The 25,664-nt window shown below is 46.9% G+C and overlaps 1 protein-coding gene across 2 annotated transcripts in view; it reads left to right on the top strand.

Moving 5' to 3' along the window:
• Positions 1 to 6,817: 6,817 nt before the first annotated feature.
• The window catches only part of BTBD2 (BTB domain containing 2), a 109,118-nt gene continuing 90,271 nt past the window's right edge, over positions 6,818 to 25,664 (top strand). The window contains exon 1 of one of the 2 annotated variants that reach the window (XM_073545590.1): positions 6,818 to 7,343. In XM_073545590.1, the coding sequence (XP_073401691.1) occupies positions 6,883 to 7,343 (461 nt within the window). In that variant the 5' untranslated portion in view covers positions 6,818 to 6,882. The remainder of the gene's footprint in view (positions 7,344 to 25,664) is intronic. The other variant, XM_073545581.1, reaches the window with a different exon arrangement.

Below are 25,664 nucleotides of genomic sequence, written 5' to 3'. Positions count from 1 at the left end.
TGGGGGCACCCGTGCCAAGCTCGCTGTCTGACTCCTGTCCACCTGGCGGCCGCTCCACGGTCACCTCCAGACCTCCCGGGTCTTCCTCCAGCTTACAGCTCCTACGCCGATGTTTTTGATAAGAAGGAAGCGGAGGTCCTCCCTCCACACCGGCCGTTTGACTGCCCAATTGAACTTGTTTCTGGTTCAACCCCCCCAAGGGGCAGAATCTACCCTCTGTCTCCCGCGGAGACCACCGCCATGTCCGAGTACGTCCGAGAGAACCTCGCCAAAGGCTTTATACGGAAATCCTCTTCGCCCGCGGGAGCCGGGTTCTTCTTCGTCAAAAAGAAGGACGGGACTCTACGGCCATGCATTGACTATAGGGGCTTGAATGAGATTACCATCAAGAACAGGTACCCTCTTCCACTCATTCCGGAACTGTTTGACCGTCTCAGAGGGGCTCGGGTCTTTACCAAGCTGGACCTCAGAGGAGCCTACAATCTGGTCCGTATCCGTGCAGGTGACGAGTGGAAGACCGCTTTCAACACTCGAGATGGCCATTACGAGTACCTGGTCATGCCCTTCGGTCTTTGCAATGCTCCTGCAGTCTTTCAAGAGTTCGTCAACGAGATCTTCCGGGATCTCTTGTACTCCTGTGTGGTCGTGTACTTAGACGACATCCTCGTCTTCTCGCCGGACCTCTCGTCCCACAGAAAGAGTGTCCGCCTGGTGCTTCAGCGTCTTCGGGAGAACCGTCTGTATGCAAAGATCGAGAAATGTCTCTTCGAACAGACCTCTCTGCCATTTCTGGGATACATTATCTCTGACGCTGGTCTAAGGATGGATCCCGAGAAGTTGTCTGCCATCCTCAAATGGCCTCGCCCCGTCGGATTAAAGGCGATACAACGATTCCTCGGGTTCTCCAACTATTACCGGCAATTTGTCTCCCACTTCTCCGCGATCACAAGACCCATTTCTGTGCTCACCCGTAAAGGGTCTACTTCCAAGGATTGGTCTCCTGAGGCAGAGGAGGCCTTTCTGTCCCTAAAACGGGCTTTCTCCACGGCTCCGGTCCTGCATCGCCCTGAGAGCGATCGACCTTTTGTACTCGAGGTGGACGCTTCCTCGACTGGTGCCGGGGCGGTGCTGTCCCAGAGAACCGCCTCCGGTCGCCTGCCCCCTTGTGGATTCTTCTCGAAGGCCTTTTCTCCATCCGAGTGTAACTACTCGATCGGTGACCGGGAACTTTTGGCCATCAAGTTGGCCTTGGACGAATGGCGCCACCTCCTGGAAGGAGCTGTCCATCCTTTTGTCATCTTCTCGGACCACAAGAATCTGGCCTATCTCCAGTCTGCCCAGAGACTAAACCCTCGCCAGGCCAGATGGTCTTTATTTTTTGCCCGATTTGATTTCGAGCTCCGATTCCGTCCCGGCAACAAGAATTCCAAAGCCGACGCCCTGTCTAGGGTCTTTCAACCACACGAATCCACGGAGGAACCGTCACATATCATTGATCCCACTAGGATCATCACCGTGGCTCCAGTGAACTGGCTTACTCCTCCGCCTGGCAAGACGCTTGTGCCAGAGAATCTCAAGCAAAAGGTTCTTCTATGGGGGCACTCCTCCAAACTGGCCGGCCATGCTGGAACTAAGAAGACCCTTGACCTTATCAAACGTCACTACTGGTGGCCCTCACTTCGCCAAGATGTACTCGACTTTGTGGCTTCTTGTCCATCCTGTGCAAAGAACAAGGTGCCACGGAGATCTCCGTCCGGCTTGTTGCTTCCGTTGCCTGTCCCTACGGTTCCTTGGGAGAACATCGCCATGGATTTCATCACCGACCTACCCTGCTCTGCGGGCTGCTCAGTCATTCTGGTGGTGGTGGATCGTTTTTCCAAGATGGCTCACTTCATCCCTCTGCCCGGTCTTCCCTCAGCGCCAGAGCTGGCCGAGATCTTCATTCATCAAGTCTTCAGGCTTCATGGACTACCTCGACGCATTGTGTCTGACCGAGGGGTTCAGTTTACCTCCAAGTTCTGGCGTTCGCTTTGTAAGCTTATGAACGTTTCCCTCGACTTCTCCTCGGCCTACCATCCACAGTCCAACGGACAAGTAGAGCGTACCAACCAGACGCTTACGGGATACTTACGCCACTTCTCTAACACCCACCAGAACGATTGGGTCAACTTACTCCCCTGGGCAGAGTTCGCTTATAACAGTCTTCGGCCAAGTCTCCGTTTTTCATTGTTTTTGGCAGACATCCTGGTGTCCCTCTTCCGATAACCCCTGCCTCTGAGGTACCCGCGGCCAATGCCTTGTCCTCGGAATTTTCTAAGATTTGGGCTGAGACCAACACATCACTCAAGAGATCCGCTGATCAGATGAAGAACTATGCAGACAAAAAGAGGTTGGATTCTCCTCCGTATCGTGTTGGCGACAAGGTCTGGCTCTCCTCCAAATTCGTCCGACTAAAACTGCCCTCCTACAAGTTGGGTCCACGCTACATCGGTCCGTTTGAAATTCTGGGACGTATTAACGAAGTTGCCTACAAATTGAGGTTGCCTGCTTCGCTCCGGATCCCGAACACCTTTCACGTCTCTCTCCTGAAGCCTGTGGTGCTGAATCGTTTCCATTCCTCGCTTGATCTTGGTCCTCAGCCGGTGGGTACCGACAACGTTTTTGAAGTGCAGGACATCCTCGCTGTGAAAAGGGTTAGAGGTAGGACTTTCTTTCTCGTTGATTGGAAGGGCTTTGGTCCTGAGGAGAGATCCTGGGAGCCTCGGGAGAATATTAATGCTCCCCGTATCCTCAAGAGGTTTCTTGTTAATCTCCGGGGGGGCGGCTTAGGGGAGGGGGTACTGTTACACCGCTCCGCCATACTCACCCGCCCTCCGCTCCCACGCCGCAGTCGCCCTCCGCTCCCACGCCGCAGCCTCTCTCCACCCGACGGCCGCAGCGGTCACCTGAGACAGGCCCGCGACCGATGCCTTCCCTGCATGCTATGCGCATGCGCCATAGGCCGCGGCTCCTTCCTGCTTCTTATGCTCCGGCTGTGCCCTGACCCGGAAGCACCTTTGGACCAATGGCTGACCAAACGGGGCCATATCAGGCCGCTTCCCCCTGAGGGAGGCGCCTGATCGTTGTGTTTCCTGACACTCTGGCCTCGCTCCTTCGTGCACACACTGCTGCTGCAGTTCCTGTCTCGGCTGCTCCTCACAGCAGCTTCTCAGTCCCGCCTTGTGTTCCTGCCGACCTACTCCAGTCCTGCCTTGTGTTCCTGCCGACCTACTCCACTCCTGCCTTCAGTGCTCCTGCCGTCCAACTCCAGTCTCAGTCTTACTCCGGTCCATCCTGAGCCGCCCCTCTCGGTACCGGCTACCGTGGTACTCGAACCCCTGGGCCTGCTCCTAACGGTCCCTGTATAGGGGTCTGTTCCACCTGGCAGCTCGCCCGGGGCCCCTCGGTGCCACGGTCCAGAGGGTCCACTCTCGGAGTTCCCGCTCCTGACCACCCGCGCTAACACTGTATTGGTTAAAGGCAATATGGAATATGAGGTAGATAAAATATTGGATTCTCATTTGGCTAGACGAAGACTCCAGTACTTGGTCAAATGGAAGGGTTATGGCCAGGAGGATAATTCTTGGGTCTCTGCTTCTGACATTCATGCCGATAGATTGGTTCATGCTTTTCACCGGGCCCATCCTGATCGGCCTGGTGGTGTGGATGAGGGTTCGGTGACCCCTCCTCAAGGGGGGGGTACTGTTGTGAATTCGCTTTCTGGCCTACCTCTGGTTACTACTGAAGGTAGTGGAGCTGGTCAAATTGACAGAGGGGTTGCGAGTTCTCTTTCTGGGCTCCCTCTGGTGGTTACGGAGCTGATTTGATTAACAGAGGCTTGCCACCTGATAATGAGGACGACGACTGGAGATCTGGGGTTTCTGACTGGGATTTAAGACAGCCGACTCCCTCTATCCCTGCTGGTGATTTTCTTCCTGCCTCCTGAGGGCTGTTTCCAGCTCAGTCCCTGCATATTCAGCTAAGTGTTCATTTGCTATTCTGTTTACATTTGATCTGGTTTTGTCTATTTCAGTTTTGTGTGGGTCAACCAGCTCCGGCTGGGGCTGTGTTGAATCACCATCCATATGTTACTGCTTGTGCCAGTTTGTTTTTGTCCCTTATTAGATTGGCCTCTTTTTGCTCTGCTTTCAGAATATACCAGAGTGCTGATATAGTGGGTGAAGTCTGGTGACTTCAGTATTTTTTGCATCAGACGTGTTGGACTTTTTTTGCGTGATTGAAGACAGTGTCTTTCCTTTCCTGTCTAGTCAGTGTGGGCCCCATCGTTTGCTCAGTATTTTCCTATCTGTGTTTGTGTTTTCATCTTGCTTCACCGACAATATATGTTTGGGGGCTATCTATTCCTTTGGGGTCTGCCCTGGGGCAGTTTAGATTTCCCCTTTCTTGCTTTAGGCTTAGTTAGCTCTCCGGCTGTGCCGACACATCTAGGATCATCGTAGGCAAGCTCCACGGCTACTGCTAGTTGTGTGGATAGGATCAGGGGTCTGCAATCTGCTTAGTTACCAACCTCTCTGGTTTTCTGTGGCTTAGCTTGGGCTTGCTCTCCTCCTCGGTGACCCAATCATAACAGGTATGTGTCCACGTTCTGGATTAGCAGCGCTTTGAACACAGCGGATACCCACCCTGCCCAAAGCGCTGCCCTTTTTTACGTGCAGTGATTCCAGATGTGTTCATTGAACACATGCGGGAATCGCCGCATCATATACAGTACAGACCAAAAGTTTGGACACACCTTCTCATTCAAAGAGTTTTCTTTATTTTCATGACTATGAAAATTGTAGATCACTCAGAAAGGCATCAAAACTATGAATTAACACATGTGGAATTATATAATTATCAAAAAAGTGTGAAACTGAAAATATGTCTTATATTCTAGGTTCTTCAAAGTAGCCATCTTTTGCTTTGAAGAGTTAGTCACCGGAAATGTGACTAAACTCCTTCCAACAGTCTTGGAGTTCCCAGAGATGCTTAGCACTTGTTGGCCCTTTTGCTTCACTCTGCAGTCCAGCTCACCCCAAACCATCTTGATAGGGTTCAGGTCTGGTGACTGCGGAGGCCAGGTTATCTGGTGTAGCACCCCATCACTCTCCTTCTTGGTCAAATAGCCTTTACACAGCTTGGAGGTGTGTTTGGGGGTCATTGTCCTGTTGAATAATAAACGATGGTCCAACTAAACGAAAAACGGATGGAATAGTATGCCGCTGCAAGATGCTGTGGTAGCCATGCTGGTTCAGTATGCCTTCAATTTTGAATAAATCCCCAACAGTGTCACCAGCAAAGCACCCCCACACCATCACACCTCCTCCACGGTGGGAACCAGGCATGTAGAGTCCATCCGTTCACCTTTTCTGCGTCGCACAAACACACGGTGGTTGGAACCAAAGATCTCAAATTTGGACTCATCAGACCGAAGCACAGATTTCCACTGGTCTAATGTCCATTCCTTGTGTTCTTTAGCCCAAACAAGTCTCTTCTGCTTGTTGCCTGTCCTTAGTGGTTTCCTAGCAGCTATTTTACCATGAAGGCCTGCTGCACAAAGTCTCCTCTTAACAGTTGTTGTAGAGATGTGTCTGCTGCTAGAACTCTGTGTGGCATTGACCTGGTCTCTAATCTGAGCTGCTGTTAACCTGCGATTTCTGAGGCTGGTGACTCGGATGAACTTATCCTCCGCAGCAGAGGTGACTCTTGGTCTTCCTTTCCTGGGGCGGTCCTCATGTGAGCCAGTTTCTTTGTAGCGCTTGATGGTTTTTGCCTCTGCAGTTGGGGACACTTTCAAAGTTTTCCCAATTTTTCGGACTGACTGACCTTCATTTCTTAAAGTAATGATGGCCACTCGTTTTTCTTTACTTAGCTGCTTTTGTCCTACCATAATACAAATTCTAACAGTCTATTCAGTAGGACTATTAGCTGTGTATCCACCAGACTTCTGCACAACACAACTGATGGTCCCAACCCCATTTATAAGGCAAGAAATCCCACTTATTAAACCTGACAGGGCACACCTGTGAAGTGAAAACCATTTCCGGTGACTACCTCTTGAAGCTCATCAAGAGAATGCCAAGAGTGTGCAAAGCAGTAATCAAAGCAAAAGGTGGCTACTTTGAAGAATCTAGAACATAAGATATATTTTCAGTTGTTTCACACTTTTTTGCTAATTATATAATTCCACATGTGGTAGTTCATAGTTTTGATGCCTTCAGAGTGAATCTACAATTTTCATAATCATGAAAATAAAGAAAACTCTTTGGATGAGGTGTGTCCAAACTTTTGGTTTGTACTATATCATAAAACGGTGATGTTTATCTTACGGAGGCTGAGCGTCTCCGCAAGATAAATTGACACGCTATGCTGCGGTCTATATAGACGAATCGCATGTGCATATATGGCAGTTTTGCCACCTGCGTCTTTGAACGCATAGCGGAGACGGGATTTCATAAAATCCCCTCCACTATGTTGTAACATGTGGACGCTGCGTCCAATCTGCAGCAAATACGCCATGTGGACACATACCCTAGAACAAATACCCCTGGTCCCAGATCACCCTCACGTGTGCGCTCTGCAGGCAGCACTATGTCCCTCAGGGCATCACTCTCCCGCCATTTCCTCCTCACCACAGGACGTCACGTGACAGTTGCTGCCCTCGGGGTGGTCGGGTGGGAAGCTAGGTGCTGTACATTTCACCCCATGCTAGTCACATGACTTGAGCTCGTCAGGTGACCCGGTGACGTCAGCGTCTGCTGTTTCACCTCTACCGTTGCTGTATCTGGCCTCCGTTTCTGTGTGCCGGTGCTCTGACGTAAATAACGGAGCCTTGTCTGCCCCATGCGCCACTGCTGCCCGGTGCTGTTTATAAACAAGTTTGGGAAGCCTCAATTCTCCTCCGCTTTCTTCTGCACCCGCCCACCGGAGCTTCCCCCATCCAAGATGGCGGCTGGAGGGAGCGGCGGCCTGTCATTCCCTGGGGTAGTGGGCAATAGCACCCCCAGTAATCGCGTTGGGTCGTCCGCGTCATCGTACAACTATAGCGGTGGAGCCGCGGCCTCGTCCCCCGGTAACCAGGCGGCGGCTATGGTCTCCTCCAGTGGGGCTTCCCCCCCTGCGGCCCCGCCTCCACCCCCTCCAGCTGTGGCTGGCCTCCTGCACCGGGAGCCCGTGTATAACTGGCAGGCCACCAAGACCACGGTGCGGGAACGCTTCACGTTTTTGTTCAACAACGAGGTGCTGAGTGACGTGCACTTCCTGGTCGGGAAGGGAGTGGGCAGCCAGCGGATCCCGGCACACAGGTACTGGCGCCGCACTCGGCACACCCACCGCGCACATCGTGCTGCCTGCGGCACGGAGCCATGACGGCTGCCGGTCCCTCGCGCTGTGCGTGGCCCCATCGGGCGCGGGCCCTGCTGCTGAGGGGCAGGATGCGGATCAGTACCAGGACGGTGCTGTGGTGCGGATTGGTGGGAGCCCTCCTCAGTGGGGGCTCTGGTGCACCCAGTAGGCTGGCATGTATTGGGCGAACACCTCCCACATGCACAGATATGGCCAGCAATAAGGAACATCAAAACAATCACAAGTGTGACTGATCACATGGTGGCAGCGGGTCACAGCTGAGGGCACTGCACCTATTTATAGGGTGTGATCCCGGCTGACTGCTGTAGGCTCGGGGTCTTACAAGCTTTTCTCATGGTCTATGTACAGACCGCCAATCCACTGACTGCTGTAGGCTCGGGGTCTTACAAGCTTATCTCATGGTTTATGTACAGACCGCCAATCCACTGACTGCTGTAGGCTCGGGGTCTTGCAAGCTTTTCTCATGGTCTATGTACGGACCGCCAATCCACTGACTGCTGTAGGCTCTGGGTCTTGCAAGCTTTTCTCATGGTCTATGTATGGACTGCCAATCCACAGACTGCTGTAGGATCGGGGTCTTACAAGCTTATCTCATGGTTTATGTACAGACCGCCAATCCACTGACTGCTGTAGGATCGGGGTCTTACCAGCTTATTTCATGGTCTATGTACGGACCGCTATATGGTGTGAACCCCGGCTGACTGCTGTAGGATCGGGGTCTTACATGCTTATTTCATGGTCTGTATGGATTGCACGTCTCTGTGCTCAAACTTCTTGGCATCCATATAAGACTAAGTGCTGCTGCAGTATCGGGCCGTGAAATGTGCTTGTGTGAACCTGACCCTCAGGTCACCTGTTATCAGGAGAAGCCATGCTTTCCTATTCCCATACCCACCAGGATTTCATTTAAAGTGGCTGTCTAGCTTTAAAAACATTCCATATAGGCAATATTGGCACAATCCACCCTACTCCCCACCCCTTATACTGTTTATTTGGTCATGTTGCTATATTTCAGGGTTGATTGAATCTTTTTCTTCCAAGGGCCATTTGAATATTTGTACCATCCTTCGGGGGCTGTATAAATCTAGCGCTAACTCCTCCCACAGAGTGTGTCCTGGCACTAGTGTAATCATTCATTGCATGCTCCTCAGAGGTCAGTAGCGAGTGCTCCATGAGTCTGCTCAGTGAGCGAGAAGAAACTAATTGGCTAGTGGCCATCAAAATACAATTGCCAGCCCAAGTACTGCGGTCCGCAGGAATCTGCCCGGTGACCACATAACAGGACTGAGGTTCCCCCACCCCCGCTCTATTTAATCCAGATGCAAATGAGGCTTTAATGGGGTTGTCCTGGTAAAATAAAACTTTTCCCTTGGACTGGATATGTGAAAAAAAAAAACGACTCTTGTTCTCAACTACCAGCACCCACCTGGATCCAGCGCAGTCCCCTCAGTGGCCAAAATATGCCGTTAAGCTTCTCCAGATACTGTACTCCTGGGGGGACTGGAGCTCCATGCACCAAAAAATGCAACACTTGCTAAAAGCAATTCATTAACATGTAAAATTTCTCCATAAGCAAAGTTGTAGACCATGTTATTAGTGGTGCAATGATGATTCGGTAGTAGTTTGAAGAGCTGGCTGGGTATTATAGGCAGAGACCTATCTAGCCCTGAGAGGCCTCAGAATGGCTTCTCCCTGCTCCGCTCCAGTTGATTGACAGGTCTGTTTGTTACACGTCCATCACCTTCAGTGGGGTGGGGCTATTCAAACTGCTTTCTCTGCGACACTGCAGTGTTTCACATTAAGGCTATGTGCCCATGTAGTTTTTAGGTGATGCGGATTTTGTAAAATCCGCAGGTAAATTTCAGGTCAAAAGACCTGCGGATTAGCCTGCGGTTTTGCTCTGCGGTTTATCAACTCTACAGTGGAGGAGATGGGAAGCCGCAGTGGAATCCGCAGAAAAGAAGTGACATGTAATTTCTTTCTGCGGATTTGAAACCGCAGCAAAACCTTGCGGAAAATTCCGCAGCATGTTTACAGCGGTTTCCATTTTACATAGAGTAAAATGGTAATGTACAACGCAGCAGATTCTGCTGCGGACCCGCAGGGCCAGAAACGCTGCGGATACGCAGCAAAATCCGCAACGTGTGCACATACCCTAAACCATACCTTGCCGCAATCCCATAGACAGGCTTATTCTTGCTGCCAGTGGTTTGGGCAGCATAACTCTAGTGACAGGTTCAATTTTTAAAGGATACCTATTTCAAGAGGGGTCCCTAATGCCCCCCTGAAGGAGCTGACTTTCTAAGTGTGTTCTGAAATTCCAGGATGTGGGATCCCAGCATAATGTGCAAGATCTCTCATGCTAGCGTGAGGTCTCACTTTGTACTAACCCAGCGCTGATCCGTTACGAAGTTGTTTCTGAACGATATCCACTCTAATGTTCATTAACAACTTAGTTGAGTACACAGCGATGCTCGGTTAGTGCAAACTGCAAGATCTCCCTCTTTGTCAGTGTGAAAGGCTTTCGGTGGGTTGTAGGTAGAGTTGAGCGAATTTTTCCACATTCTATTGCAATCGGCGACGGTTATTGTTTTTGCAATATTCGCTGAGCATAGCCGAATGCCATTGGAGTCAATGGGAGTATAAATGACCGAATATAATAATTTTATTTCTATAGCGCAAAGTATTCTGCAGCACTTTACATTTTAGAGGGAACTTGTATGTACAGTCAATACATTACAGAATAATAATCACATAAAACAGATACCAAGAGGAATGAGGGCCCTGCTTGAAGCTTACAATCTTTGAGAAAAAAGAGGAGACATGAAAGGTGGATGGTAACAATTGCTTTCATTGTTCTGACCAGCCATATTGTAATAAATCGTTCATGTAATTCTGCATGAACTGGTTACCAACCAGATTGTGTAAAACTACAGACACAGAAGGCTATTAAATGCATAAAGCGTGTGAGAATCTGATGCGAGGGTCCTGGTTATAAAGAAAATTTTGAATGGGCCACACAGGGATAGTTAGATGAATGTGTTGAGGCTGTAGATCAGTCTAAAGAAATGCATTTTTAGAGCAGACTTATAATTGTGGGTATTGGGGATTAATTAAATTATCCTGGGTAGTGTGTTCTAAAGAATTGGCACAGCACGCAAGAAGTCTTGGAGATGGGAGTGGGAGGTTCTGATTATTAAAGATGTTACCCTTAGGTCATTAGCAGAACGGAGGGCATAGGTAGGATGGTAGACTGAGATGAGGTAGGAGATGTAGGGTGGTGCTGAACCGTGGAGCGCTTTGTGGGCGAGAGTGATAAGTTTATATTGAACTCTGGAGTGGATGGGTAACCAGTACAATGACTGGCACAAGGTAGAGGCATCGGTGTAACGGTGGGTGAGGAATATGATCTTGGCTGCAGCATTCGAGAAAAAGTCAATGTCAACTCGTCCTGCAAAAAATAAGACCTCACATGACTCGGTGGGTCAAAATACGGAAAAATTATAGCTCTCAAAATGTGGTGATGCAAAAACTATTTTTACAATAAAAGTGTCTTTTAGCGTATGACAGCTGCCAAACATAAAAACCCGCCATAAATAGTAAATCAAACCCCCCCTTTATCACCCCCTTAGTTAGGGAAAATAATAAAATTAAAAAAATGTGTTTATTTCCATTTTCCCGTTAGGGCTAGGGCTGAGATTAGGGTTAGGGGTGTGTTGGGGTTAGGGTTGGAGTTAGAATTGGGGGGGTTTCCACTGTTTGGGCACATCAGGTGCTCTCCAAACGCGACATGGCATCCGATCTCAATTCCAGCCAATTCTGCGTTGAAAAAGTCAAAATGGTGCTCCTTCCCTTCCAAGCTCTGCCATGTGCCCAAACAGTGTTTTACCCCCACATATGGGGTATCAGCCTACTCAGGACAAATTGCAAAACAACTTTTGGAGTCCAATTTCTCCTGTTACCCTTAGGAAAATAAAAAATTGGGGGCAAAAATATCATTTTTGTGGAAAAAAATAATTTTTTTTATTTTCACGCCCGGGCATTATAAACTTCTGTGACGCCCTTGGGGGTTCAAAGTGCTCACCACACATCTAGACAAGTTACTTGGGGGGGTCTAGTTTCCAAAATGGTGTCATTTGTGTGGGGTTTCCACTGTTTAGGCACATCAGGGGCTTTCCAAATGCGGCATGGCGTCCAATTACAATTCTAGCCAAAAAAGTCAAATGGAGCTGCTTCCCTTCCGAGCTCTGCCATGCGCCCAAATAGTGGTTTACCCCCACATATGGGGTATCAACGTACTCAGGACAAATTGCACAATAACTTTTAGGGTCCTGTTACCCTTTGGAAAATAAAAATTGGGGGTGAAAAGATTTTTTTTTTTTTTTGTGTTCAATTGTGCGGTTGTACGTTATAAATTTCTGTGAAGCCCTTGTGGGTTCAAAGTTCTCACCACATATCTAGATAAGTTCCTTGGGGGGGTCTAGTTTCCAAAATGGGGTTACTTGTGGGGGGTTTCCACTGTTTAGGTACATCAGGGGCTCTCCAAACGTGACATGGCGTCCGATCTGAACTCCAGCCAATTTTGCATTGAAAAAGTCAAACGGCGCTCCTTCCCTTCTGTGCTCTGCCATGCGCTGAAACAGTGGTCCCCCCCCCCCCCCCCCCCACATATCAGGTATCAGCGTACTCAGGAGAAATTGAACAATAACTTTTGCTGTCTAATTTCTCCTGTTACCCTTGGTAAAATAAAAAAATTGTACCTGAAGAAACTTTTTTGTGAAAAAAAGTTAAATGTTCATTTTTTTTTTTTTTTTTTAAACATTCAAAAAATTCCTGTGAAGCACCTGAAGGGTTAATAAACTTCTTGAATATGGTTTTGAGCACCTTGAGGGGTGCAGTTTTTAGAATGGTGTCACTTTTGGGTATTTTCCATCATATAGACCCCTCAAAGTGACTTCAAATGTGATGTGGTCTGTAAAAATAAAAAATGGTGTTGCAAAAATGAGAAATTGCTGGTCAACTTTTAACCCTTATAACTTCCTAACGAAAAAATTTTGGTTCCAAACGTGTGCTGATGTAAACATGTGGGAAATGTTACTTAAGTTTTTTGTGTGCCATATCTCTGTGATTTAAGGACCTAAAAATTCAAAGTTGGAAAATTGGACATTTTCGCCAAATTTCTGTTTTTCTCACAAATAAACGCAAATTTTTTGAATGAAATTTTACCACTAACATGAAGTACAATGTCACGAGAAAACAATGTCAGAATCACTGGGATCCATGGAAGCGTTCCAGAGCTATTACCTCATAAAGGGACAGTGGTCAGAACGTGCAAACCACCCTTGCGGGTTAAGGGGTTAAAGACTCTCTTGACCTCTGCCCTATTGGATATTGTTTTCTCACCTTTCATTATAGGGTGTTATGGGGGAGTGAGGGACAGCCTACGCTAAGTGGGGGTGCCAAAAATCGACCTTTTACGCTGTGTGCACACGTCCGCAATTCCCGCTGATTTTGAGTTCTTGCCACGTTTTTTCGCCGCAAAAACACATAAAATAAGCAAGCCATTGTATGCAATGCATTCCGCACATGCTGTGCTAATGCTGCGTATTTTTCAGCGACAAAATCGCATTGCGGAAAAATACGCAGCATGCTCATTCTTTGTGCGGAATCGCTGGAATTCCGCACACATAGGAAAGCATTGTTCCGCTTTCCGCATGTGGCTATGGCCACCATGCGCAAAGTAAGCGGAAAATGTGCGGATGGTACCCACTGTCTGGAGGAGAGGAGACTCTCCTCCAGGCCCTGTGTACCATATCCCTGTAAAAACTAGAATTAAAATAAAAAATGGTGTTATTCTCCCCTTCTGGCGTCCCACGCAGCGTTCCCAGGCCTCAGCGATGCTCCCGCCAACTTCCGTTCCCAGTGATGCCTTGCGACAATGACCTTTGAAGTCGCGGTCTTGCGATACCGTAGCGGTCTTGCGAGACCGCTACAACATCAAAGGGCATTGTCGCAAGGCATTGCTGGGAACGGGACTTGCCGGGAGCATAGCGAGGATCGGGGACGCGGCGTGGGCCGCCGTAAGGTAAGAATATCACCATTTTTTATTTTCTTTATTTTTAACTTTATATCTTTTTACTACTGATGCCGCTTAGGCAGCCTCAATAGTAAAAATTTGGTCACACAGTTAGTCAAACACTGACCAAATCTGCAAGCTAATTATGCTAGTTAAAACGCGGGAATTACACATGCGGAATTCTAGCGTATTTTCCGCGGCAGGGAGTTGCGGAATTCCCGCGGAAATTTCCGCTTCAATTCTGCAACGTGTGCACATAGCCTGCGGGTGCCAACCTCCACAGTCAGGTAGGAAGTAACATAGGCATATTGTGGGGTATATGATAGGTTAGGTTTATCTTTGGTATATCTGGGTATATCTTTTTTACTGGGTTGGTGTTTAACATATTCTAATCTAGTTTTTAAAGGAAATATATGTTCACTCTTTTGTTAATCATTTCCTGGATATATTTGTCTTGTGAGAGAATACATCAAGTGCACAAGGGGTCAGGTGTGATTTGGGGAGAAGATGAGTAAGCTCCTGGTGGGGATGAAGGTTATGGGGGAAGGGTACTGATCTGTTATCCATAGGGGTTGTGGTGATTCAGCAGTAAGGACTTATCTGCCGATCTCAATTTTTAAAAGAGCGGCATAGTCTTCTGCAGAGATGGTGGAGGAAGGAGTTAAGTATTGAATAACTGGGGATGTGAGGTAAAGAAGACATGGGAGTTATGTAGTCCTGTTAAATTAGTAGAGCATATGGACAGGGATTGAGGAAACGGTCAAAACAAATTATATTTTTCAGTCTGTTCCCGATATGCTTTACGTTTTTCATGTGTTCCTGGCAATTTGTAGACTTGCACGTTAACCCCTTCACGACCAATGATGCCACATAGGCGTCATGAAAGCTGGTACCAATCTGACCAGTGACGCCTATGTGGCGTCATGACTTTAAAGCCCCCCCTGCGGGTCGGGTGACCTAGGTCACTGAAAGGTCACCCGACCCGCAAATACAGGGGGCTTTGTACTTCACCCCCACGTGGCTACGATCGCTCTGATTGGCTGTTTCACATTTAACAACCAATCAGAGTGATAGTAATATTTCATCAATGAAAATTGATGAAATATTACAATCCAGCCATGACCGGCGCTGCTGTAGCATCGGACATGGCTGGTGACACCGATCCAAACCCCCCCAACCGGATAACGGGGCGATTTGCCCCCCGCCACTGAATGACAGCGGCGATGTGCCGCCGCTGTCATCATCTGCCCCCCCGCCTTCCCTCTGCTCCCCCCGCCTTCCGATGGCCCCCCTCCCACCCCCGGTACTCACCGAGTGCCGCATTGGCTCACGTCCCACGGCCCTGGACCATGGGTGCCGCCATTTTGGAAAATGGCGGGCGCATGCGCAGTGCGCCCGTCGGCTGCAATTTCCTTTCATTCATTTTGATCACTGTGATAAACTCTCACAGTGATCAAAATAGAATGAAAAGTAAATAAACCTCCCGTTTATCACCCCCATAGGCAGGAACAACTAATAAAATAAAGAAATTATTTTTATTTTTCCATTAGGGTAGGGTTAGGGTTGGAATTGGGGTTAGGGTTGAAGTTAGAATTGAGGGGTTTCCACTGTTTAGGCACATCACGGGGGTCTCCAAACACGACATGGCTCCACCATTGATTCCAGCCAATTTTGCGTTCAAAACGTCAAACGGTGCTCCCTCCCTTCCAAGCCCCGACGTGTGCCCAAACAGTGGTTTACCCCAACATATGGGGTATCAGCGTACTCAGTAAAAATTGCACAACAACATTGGGGGTCTAATTTCTCCTGGTACCCTTGGGAAAATAAAAAAATTGGGGGCTAAAAAATTATTTTTGTGGAAATTTTTTTTATTTTCACGTCTCTGCGTTATAAACGTCTGTGAAGCACTTGGGGGTTTAAAGTGCTCACCAGGCATCTAGATAAGTTCCTTGAGGGGTCTAGTTTCCAAAATGGGGTCACTTGTGGGGGGGTTTCTATTGTTTAGGCACATCAGGGGCTCTGCAAACGTAACGACGACCGCAGACCATTCCATCAAAGTCTGCATTTCAAAACGTCACTACTTCCATTCCGAGCCCTTACGTGTGCCCAAACTATGGTTCCCCCCCCCATATATATGGGGTACCAGCGTACTCAGGACAAACTGGACAACAACTTTTGGGGTCCAATTTATCCTGCTACCCTTGTGGAAAAAAAAATTGCTGGCTAAAAATCATTTTTTTTTTTTGAGGGGGAAAAAAAATTTTTTTTAATTTTCACAGCTCTGCGTTATAAACTTCTGTGAAGCGCTTGGGGGTTCAAGGTGCTCACCACACATCTAGATAAGTTCCTTAGGGGGTCTAGTTTCCAAAATGGGGTCACTTGTGCGGGGGGGGTTCCACAGTTAGGTACATCAGGGGCTCTCCAAAGGCAACATGACACCAGTAGACCATTCCATCAAAGTCTGCATTCCAAAACGTCACTACTTCCCTTCCGAGCCCCGACGTGTGCCCAGAAGGTGGTCCCCCCCCACATATGGGGTACCATCGTACTCAGGGCAAACTGGGCAACAACTTTTGGGGTCCAATTTGTCCTGGTACCCTTGTGAAAATAAAAATTTGCGCACTAAAAAATAACTTTTTGAGGAAAAAAAATATTTTTTATTTTCACTGCTCTGTTATAAACTTTTGTGACGCACTTGGGGGTTCAAAGTGCTCACTACACATCTAGATAAGTTCCATAAGGGGTCTAGTTTCCAAAATGGGGTCACTTGTGGGGGAGCTCCAATGTTTAGGTGCACAGGGGCTCTTCAAACGCGACATGGTGTCCGATAACGATTGGAGCTAATTTTCCATTCAAAAAGTCAAATGGTGCTCCTTCCCTTCCGGACCCTGCCGTACGCCCAAGCAGTGGTTTATGACCACATATGAGGTATCGGTGTACTAAGGAGAAATTGCCCCACAAATTTTAGGATCCATTTTATCCTGTTGCCCATGTGAAAATGAAAAAACTGAGGCTAAAAGAAAATTTTTGTGGAAAAAAAAGTACTTTTTTTTACAGATCAATTTGTGAAGCACCTGGGGGTTCAAAGTGATCATTATGCATCTAGATAAGTTCCATGGGGGGGTCTAGGTTCCAAAATGTGGTCACTTGTGGGGGAGCTCCAATGTTTAGGCACACAGGGACTCTCCAAACGTGACATTGCAACCGCTAAATATTCCAGCATATTTTTGCCTTCCCCATGACAGCACCGCAGACATGAGATGGTATCCGCCCCCGGGAAACAGGAAACCTGTAGCAGAGATATAAGAAGGGGGCGGCACCTCTCTCCTCAGTTTGGTTTCCCTCAGGCGGATGGCCGAGGCAGAGTACATACCCGGAGGGATTCCCCTCTGATGATATACGGCCAGGAGGCCGAGGTCCGCGGGGAGTGAGGGGCAGCGGGACGCGGTCGCGCACGCCTGTCAGCCCAGCTCGGCGGGCGCTGCTGCGGTGCTCCTCGCAGGGCTCCCCAGCGGCCGCTCCTGGGGGAGGCTGGGCCAGGGGAGGCGCTGCCACCACGACGTGGGTCGGACCGGAAGTGGCGTCACACGCCGGGGGAGCGGTGGACTGGGCGCTTCCGGGAGGGAGCGGACCCAGAGGCGCACACCGCTCCTCCATAAAAGAGAAGCAAGGTGCCACCGGTCGCTAAGAGGCTGCGTAATAGGCTCCGGGGACAGCAGTGCCAGACCAGCAGCCAGGCAGCAAAAGGGTTCAAATGGATCCTGAAGGCGAGATGCGCGTACAGGAGGAAGAACCACAGGCTACCGGGGTACCCAGAGGGTCCGGGTGAGTGCCTTTGTAAGGCAACACATTATATTAACAATTGCCCTATGTCGTATCTCTTTAGGGAAAGGTCACATCAAAACAAAAGAATAAGGAGTGTGCATTATGCAAAAAGGCCCTAGCAAAAACTTATGAGAAACGACTGTCGCTCATGCAAAAAAACAGTGGTGTGAGCATTGTCTTACTGACTTGTTCACACTTGTGCATGTCACATATGTTTTTAATCCGTTTTTCCTTGCTAAGCATGGTTTGGGAGACCCCACCCCTCTCCTGTGACATGCACATAAATGATCTGTCTTACACCACAAGCCCATATACTAGGAGGCGCCTGTCTGTATCCTGTTCATTTAGACACTGTTCACATGTTCAGGTTTTAAATGCATTAGATAGGGACTGCTTCGTGAAAGGTTACCGTGACGTGGTGAAGCGGCTTGGCATACATTTTTTTGCAAAAAACGTATCGACTAAATACTCTATTTGTTATACAGCACTTGCTGATCACTGTTATGTTTTTTACTGCAGAGTATTTTTGCAAATTTGTCATTTTGTGATCTCTTGTTGTGTTTCATTAACCCTCCGTCAGGCGCAATATAGATTCTCCTCAGTTCATGCGCAATGTGCCTGACAAGCACAGGTCAGAAAACCACCTATAGTAGCTACATATTTCAATTTCAGGACTATAGAAGTAGTCAGTGACCTTCATAGGAATGTATTAAAAGAGATTACACCAAATCAGATGCAAAAAAAAACATTTATTAACCATAAACTTATTAAAACTAAAAGTACCACTTTTCGGTAGTACCGCCAAATAGGCTCCAGTTATCTTTACTTAACTATTGCTTAAATATAAAATTATGGAAAAAAACTTAAAAGGATATTGCACTTAGATGTTACTTAATTATTTTCTACTCATCTTCAGTGGTTTCAATTGCAGCAGAAGCAGCACAGGTACACTTAGAAAAGCAAGGCTGGCAGACGAAAGTTGCATGGGAAAGGCAGATTGATTCTTTACATATTTTGCAGTCATATTTAGAAAGCCTTCTGAAACCAGATACAAATGAGCAGGTAGTACAACTGCGTCTTTTAGAAGGTGGTAGAGTCGGTGTTTGTTCTGGAACGTCCTTGGGACGATATCTCTTCAACCGGTGTTGCAGGGCAAGGGGCATTCCAACCGTCTTTGTACTTCTTAGGCTTAGCTCTCCACTCACCAGTTCATTAGCCAATTGTTTTAGGTACATTCTTCTGCGCATTTGTTTAAGTTCATTACCGAGGTAAATTACTTGTGAGTTGATGCCACCCACATTCAGCATTGTAAAGAAGATTACCATCGGCCAGCGTTTGGTATTTCGACTTACATTGAAATTGCCACACATTTGGTCAGCAGTGTCAACGCCGCTTTTGGTCAAATTATAAAAAGTTATGATTTCTGGTTTCCTTAGCTCCCCAGACTCTGGATCAATGGTGTAATCATTATGTAATGAAGAGACCAAAATCACATTTTTCCTCTCGCGTGGGATGTAAGAAACTAAAATCTTTCCATTACTGAACCCAAACATAGTGCTATACTGTTGTTTGCCTTTTGTATATAGAAAATCTGGCGGCAACTGCCTTTTGTTTTTTCTAACAGTTCCCACATATGACAGCTTTTTCGTTTTTAAAAAATCAATCAGATCAAAGTCAGTAAACCAGTTGTCAGCAGTGATATTTCGACCAGATCCAAACATTGGCTCAGCAATTCTCTTTACCACATCACTAGGCTTGTTGCTCACATTGAAAGGACCTGGTGGCTGTCTTCCACAATAAACTTCCATGTTCATAGTGTACATCATCCTTGCATCAACCATGGCAAAAATTTTAATTCCATATTTGTTTGGCTTTGATGGTATATATTGCCGAAAACCACATCTTCCACGGAAACCTGGAAGCATCTCATCAATAGTGAGGTTTTGCCCCGGGCAATAGCTTTTTTGACAATTCATAATAAATTGTTGAAATATGTCCCGAATTGGTGCAAGCCGGTCATAACCTTTTCGTTCTGTCCGGGTACTTTGATCATCGAAACGGAGGCAACGGATCAGGACTTTGAATCGTTTCAGATTCATCACAAGGCTGAATTTTTCGATGCCATCACCGTCTGTCCCCCACAGCTCCTCCAAACTTTGCCTATTTGCTCTGAAAGCACCAGCTAGGTATAACAAGCCAATAAATGCCTTGAGTTCAATCACATCAGTGTTTTTGATGTCCCTCTCTCTGGAGAATTGCTCTTTGATTGTGTCAATATACTGGTTAGTGAACCGAACAATAGTTTCCAACATGCTATCTGTAATTAGATTACTCCAACATTCCACTGCAGTTTTAGCTTTTCTAGCACTTCCAATAACTCCAGGAAGGTGTGTAATAATATTGTGGGATTCTCTGCGCTGTTTGTTCTTGGGTGCCTTTTTGTTCCACTTTGTATTTTTATCTTTGCCCAAATAATAAGCTAGATCTGTGTCTGTTTCCTCTGTATCAGTGTCATCACCATCCTGCTCTGTTCCAGAATCAGTGTTACATTCTGCTACCTCATCTTCAGATGAAATGTCACTAGATTCCTCTAAATCCTCAGTTACTGCTGGTTCTTCCTCATCATCTTCTAACAAAAAAATCTTCATTTCTTCTAAATGAAGGGGTTTAGATGAATCATACTGTTTTCTGGCCATTGCAGCAGAAAATCTGAAGCAAGAGAGAAAGAGTATGTGTTAGGGCGCAATGTGCCTTAGAAGCCACCCTCCTTTTGTCTAAGAAAACAGTACTTATGTACACTAACTTAGCATTAATCCTTCATAAAACAAGCTAAATACACAATCGTGATGAATAAAAAAAGAAAATACTAACCTTTCAATTTGTGTTGAAATCAGGCGCAATGTGCCTGAGAAGCCAAAGTGTTGATATCTGCTCACTAGAAGGTCTGCTGAGTCACTGTGATATCAGGTTTCACAGAGCCTGTAGAGTCAGGAGATAACTAGGAGGGGTGGGGTTTTCTGATAAGTGGGCAAGGAGAGAGAAGTGAAACTAATTACTGTGTGCCTGTCAGATCTATTGCGCCTGACGGAGGGTTAAAAAAACAGTGGCTGAAGAGTCACCATCCCTATTCCAGAGCATTAATGCTGTGATCCGGGATCAAGTAAAGACGACAGTCAAAGATGAGCTGAGGGAGCAGACTACACCTAGCTCTGACGTAACCCCAGCTTCACCCCCACCACCTCCTCCTCCTACAGAAATAACTACTGACATAGAGTCTGAGGAAGAACAAGGGGAGATAGGGGCCTCGGACTCAGACGGAGACTCCTCGGACGAGGAAAAGGGCCGTCCTTGTTTTCTATCTGAGGACATTGGGAAGTTACTAAAACTTGAAAGGTCCACAATGGGGCTTGAGACTCCTAAAGAGCCAAAGTCAATTCAAGATGCTATGTTTAGTAATCTTGAGGGGAAAAAACGAAAGGTTTTCCCCTTTCATGATAACCTGTTAAATTTAATTCAGAGGGAATGGAAAAAACCCAACAAAAGGATGTCCATACCGCAGGCGCTCAAACGTAAATACCCGTTTGATGAGGAGGTATGCAATAAGTGGGAAAAAGCTCCCAGACTAGATGCCGCCATCGCTAGTACCTCTAGGGGGATAGCATTGCCATTTGAGGACATGGGCACCTTAAAAGATCCCCTTGACAAGAAAGCTGATGCATTTCTAAAATCTGCTTGGGAGGCATCGGCTTGGTCGTTTAAACCGGGGGTAGCCGCCACTTGTACAGCACGTGCTATGGTCAAGTGGTTGGACGAGTTAAGCGAGCAAATAAAAAATGCCCAAGGGAGACACTGCTGGAAGCAATACCTTCCCTACAGAAGGCAGCGGGATTCCTGGCTGATGCCGTGGTAGATTCCGTCTGAGGGGCCGCCCGTGCATGCGCCCTTTCGAATTCAGGCCGCAGAGCACTTTTTGGTTAAAAAAAAAAAACAAAAAAAAACAAACTGGTCAGCAGACATTCAGTCAAAAGTCAAACTCTGCGCCATCCCCTTTGAGGGTCAATACCTGTTTGGTAAAGCTTTGGACGAAATTTTTGAAAAAGCATCAGATAAGAAGAAACGGTTTCCACCCCGCTTCCCTAGGCGTCGGACTGAAGCTCGCTCATCCTTTCGTGGAGCAGGGAATAGAGGGAGGCGAGGGCGGCCAGACGATAGAGCCACGTGGGGCAGGCCCTGGAGGGAAAGGAAAGAGAGAGGATTCCTCTTTAGTAAAACAACCCCGAGACCTGATACTAAGCAATGACGCCAGGGCGGTTGGGGCAAGGCTTCGGTTCTTTCTCCATCAATGGTTAGCATTGCCCGCCTCAAAGTGGGTGACGACCTATTAGCCGAGGGCCTACGACTAAGTTTTCTAAGCCTTCCACCTCAATGAGTAAAAGTGACCAGGGTAGCCAAAAAGAATCAGGCCACGCTAGAAAAGGAGATTCAACTCCTCATACAAAAAGAGGTACTAATAAAAGTACCGTGTCATCAAGTAGGGAAGGGGTTTTACAGCACCTTGTTCCTCACGCCAAAACCAGATGGGTCACTAAGGACAATTTTCAATCTCAAAGCCCTGAACCAATACATCAGAACAGAAAAATTCAAAATGGAAACCTTGGGATCAGCAGTGAAGCTACTCGACCCGGGCTGCTACATGGCAGTAATAGATCTTACCGACGCCTATTACCATGTGCCAATATGGGGGGGTACATCAGCAATATCTAAGGTTGGTAGTAGAGATCGCTCAGTTCCCCACTCACCTCCAGTATCAGTGCCAACCCTTCGGGGTATCAGTAGCCCCTCGTATATTTACGAAAATCATCGGGGAAGTAGCGTCCTTTTATAAGAAGGGAAAACATTCTGTTGGTGCCCTATTTAGACGATTTCCTCGTCATAGCAAACAGCAAGCAAAATTGCGATAGTGCAGTCACAGAGGTTCTGGAAATATTAACCAGACTAGGCTGGATGATCAATCTAAAAAAGTCCAGATTAACTCCAGTTCAGATGCAAAATTCCTGGGAATTCAGTTGGACTCATTTAAAACAACAATTCATCCTTCCAAAAAGAAAAGTTGGGGCTATCCAACAAAAAATACAACGGATACAATCCGTCGAGCCATATCAATAAGAGAGGCAATGTTGCTCCTGGGCACCCTGACAGCAACAATCCCAGCAGTCCGGTGGGCACAAGCCCACACGAGAGAACTACAGTGGCAGATCCTATCCGAGCAGGGAAAGGGTCCTTACAATTTAAATCGGGAAATCATTCTCTCACCTCAGGTGCAGGAGTCCTTAAAATGGTGGCTGAGCACCGAAAATTTAAACAGACCAGTGCCCTGGACTACTCAAGACACGGTGGTACTAACCACGGACGCAAGTCCGAGTGGTTGGGGGGCACACATAGGGAAACGAACCCTACAGGGCCAGAGGGATCCGTAATGGGGGATGCATCTTCAAACCTAAAGGAACTGGCGGCTGTAAGACGAGCCCTTCTCCTAGTAAAACAAGTTCAAGGAAGACATGTCACAATACTATCCGACAACAACACGGTCATAGCGTACATGAACAGACAAGGGGGTACAAGGTCGGTAACCCTTATGGCAGAGGCCAGGGAATTATTTGTGTGGGTGGAAAACAATCTTCTGTCCTTGTCGGGTACACATTTAAAGGGGGCAGACAATTATCTGCCGATTATTTAAGCAGTCATGTATTACACCAAGGGGAATGGTCCCTAAATCAAAAAATATTTGGGGAAATCTGTGCTGCCTGGGGCACACCGGAGGTAGACATGTTTGCCACAAGAGAAAATCGAATAGTGAACAGGTTCTACTCCCTAAAGCCAAGAGTACGGCCAGAAGGGGTGGATTCGCTACTACACCGCTGGAAATTTCGGCTGGCCTATGCGTCCCCCCCCCCGTTTCCATTGATTCCGGTAGTCTTAAAAAAAGATCCGACAAGACAAAGCGCAAATAATCCTGGTGGCGCCCTTCTGGCCGAAAAGGGCATGGTTCACATGGCTCAGACGCATGTCTATCTCGGACCCATGCATCCTCCCAGATACCCCGAGTCTGCTATACCAGGGCCCAGTAGAACATCCCCGGGTTCTCAGGCTGCACCTCACTGCATGGAACTTGAGGGGACTCCTTCTAGCAAAGGGTTTCTCCGTTCCGTTAGTAACCACCCTGCTCGCTAGCAGGAAGGAGGTAACTTCACGTAAATACCAAAAGATTTAGGAAAAATTCTTACAGTTCACGGGCCGACAATGGGCTGAGACAGGCCAGAAAGTACCAATAAAAGAAATCCTAGAGTTCCTCCAGAAAGGACTAGAAAAAGGACTGTCCACAGGCACCTTAAAGGTGCAGGTATCTACCCTGGGTGTGTTTGATCAAAAATTGGCTGACCACCCATGGATCTATAGGTTCATTCGGGCCTCCTTTACATCTAGGCCCTCAAAATTACCAACGAAGGTAGCTCCCTGGGATCTAAATTTAGTATTAAGGGCACTGACATCGTCTCCATTTGAGCCTATTGCTTCCATCTCAGTAAAGGCACTAACTTTAAAAACAGTGCTCCTAGTGGCCCTGACTTCAGCTCGACGTATCTGCGAGCTGCAGGCTAGATCGGTAAATCCCCCGTATACCACCTTTTTGGATGATAGAGTGATCATAAAAACTGATCCGGCCTTCCTACCGAAGGTTAATTCCAAATTTCACAGGGAGCAGGAGATAAGTTTGCCCTCATTTTGTCCAAACCCTAAATCCCAGGGAGAGAAAACTTTCCATTGCCTAGATGTCAGACGTTGCCTGCTTCAATATATAGAAGCCTCAAAGTCATGGCGACAGTCATCAGCCCTTTTTGTCTCCTTCCAGGGGACAAACGGGTAAAAAAGCTTCAAAGTCAACGATTGCACGATGGCTACGCATGGGTATTGCACTGGCTTACTCCTCCTCAGGTCAGACTCCCCCACTGGATGTAACAGCTCACTCTATGAGAGCCATAGCCATGTCTTGGGCTGAAAGAGCAAATGCTTCTGTTGAACAGATTTGTAAGGCAGCAGTATGGTCCTCACCATCCACTCTATTCTGACACTATAGACTAGACCTAGGGCCCTCAGATCTGGCCTTTGGGAGAAAAGTGTTGTCTGCTGTTGTCCCACCCTAGGGGTCTATGCTATCTTTCCTCTCATGTCTGCGGTGCTGTCATGGGGAAGGGTAAAAATGATTACTTACTGGTAATTTGATTTTCCAGAGCCATAACAGCACCGCATTATTCCCGCCCTATCTTGGTGATTGTTGTGTGGTGCACCAGAAAATTTGGAAGTTGTATCTGGATATATATATATATATATATATATATATATATATATATATATATATATATATATATATATATATATTATAATATAATGGAAAAAGGTGGATATTAGTGACATTGTTATATAACATATGTGAAAACTAATAAGGCGGTTACCTTTGCATACTCTGAAACAAACTGAGGAGAGAGGTGCCGCCCCCTTCTTATATCTCTGCTACAGGTTTCCTTGTGGCGGATACCATCTCTCATGTCTGCAGTGCTGTTGTGGCTCTGGAAAATCAAATTACCGGTAAGTAATTATCATTTTTCCATTCAAAAAGTCAAATGGCGCTCCTTCCCTTCTGAGCCCTGCCATGCGCCCAAACAGTGGTTTATGACCACATATGAGGTATCATTGTACTCAGGGGAAATTGCCCAACAAATTTTAGGATCCATTTTATCCTGTTGCCCATGTAAAAATGAAAAAATTGATGCTAAAATAAAATTTTTGTTGGAAAAATTAAAATGTCCATTTTTTCTTTCCACGTTGCGTTAGTTCCTGTGAAACATCTGAAGGGTTAATAATGTTCTTGAATGTAGTTTTGAGTAGCTTGAGGGGTGCAGTTTTTAGAATGGTGTCACTTTTGGGTATTTTCTGCCATATAGACTCCTCAAAGTGACTTCAAATGTGAGGTGGTCCCTAAAAAAAAAAAAAAAATATGGTTTTGTAAATTTTGTTGTAAAAATGAGAAATCGCTGGTCAACTTTTAACCCTTATAACTTCCTAACAAAAAAATATTTGGTTTCCAAAATTGTGCTGATGTAAAGTAGACATGTGGGAAATGTTATTTAGTAACTATTTTGTGTCACGTAACTCTCTGGTTTAACAGAATAAAAATTCAAAATTTGAAAATTGCGAAACTTTCGCCATATTTCTGATTTTTTTTTTTCACAAATAAACGCAAACATTAACGACCTAAATTTACCACTGACATGAAGCCGAATATGTCACAAAAAAACATTCTCAG

Source organism: Dendrobates tinctorius, unplaced genomic scaffold (genome assembly GCF_039654945.1).
Source record: "Dendrobates tinctorius isolate UK_male_01 unplaced genomic scaffold, ASM3965494v1 ptg000011l, whole genome shotgun sequence".
In the NCBI taxonomy this organism is placed as follows: domain Eukaryota; kingdom Metazoa; phylum Chordata; class Amphibia; order Anura; family Dendrobatidae; genus Dendrobates; species Dendrobates tinctorius.
This window is presented reverse-complemented; position numbering and strand designations above follow the sequence as displayed.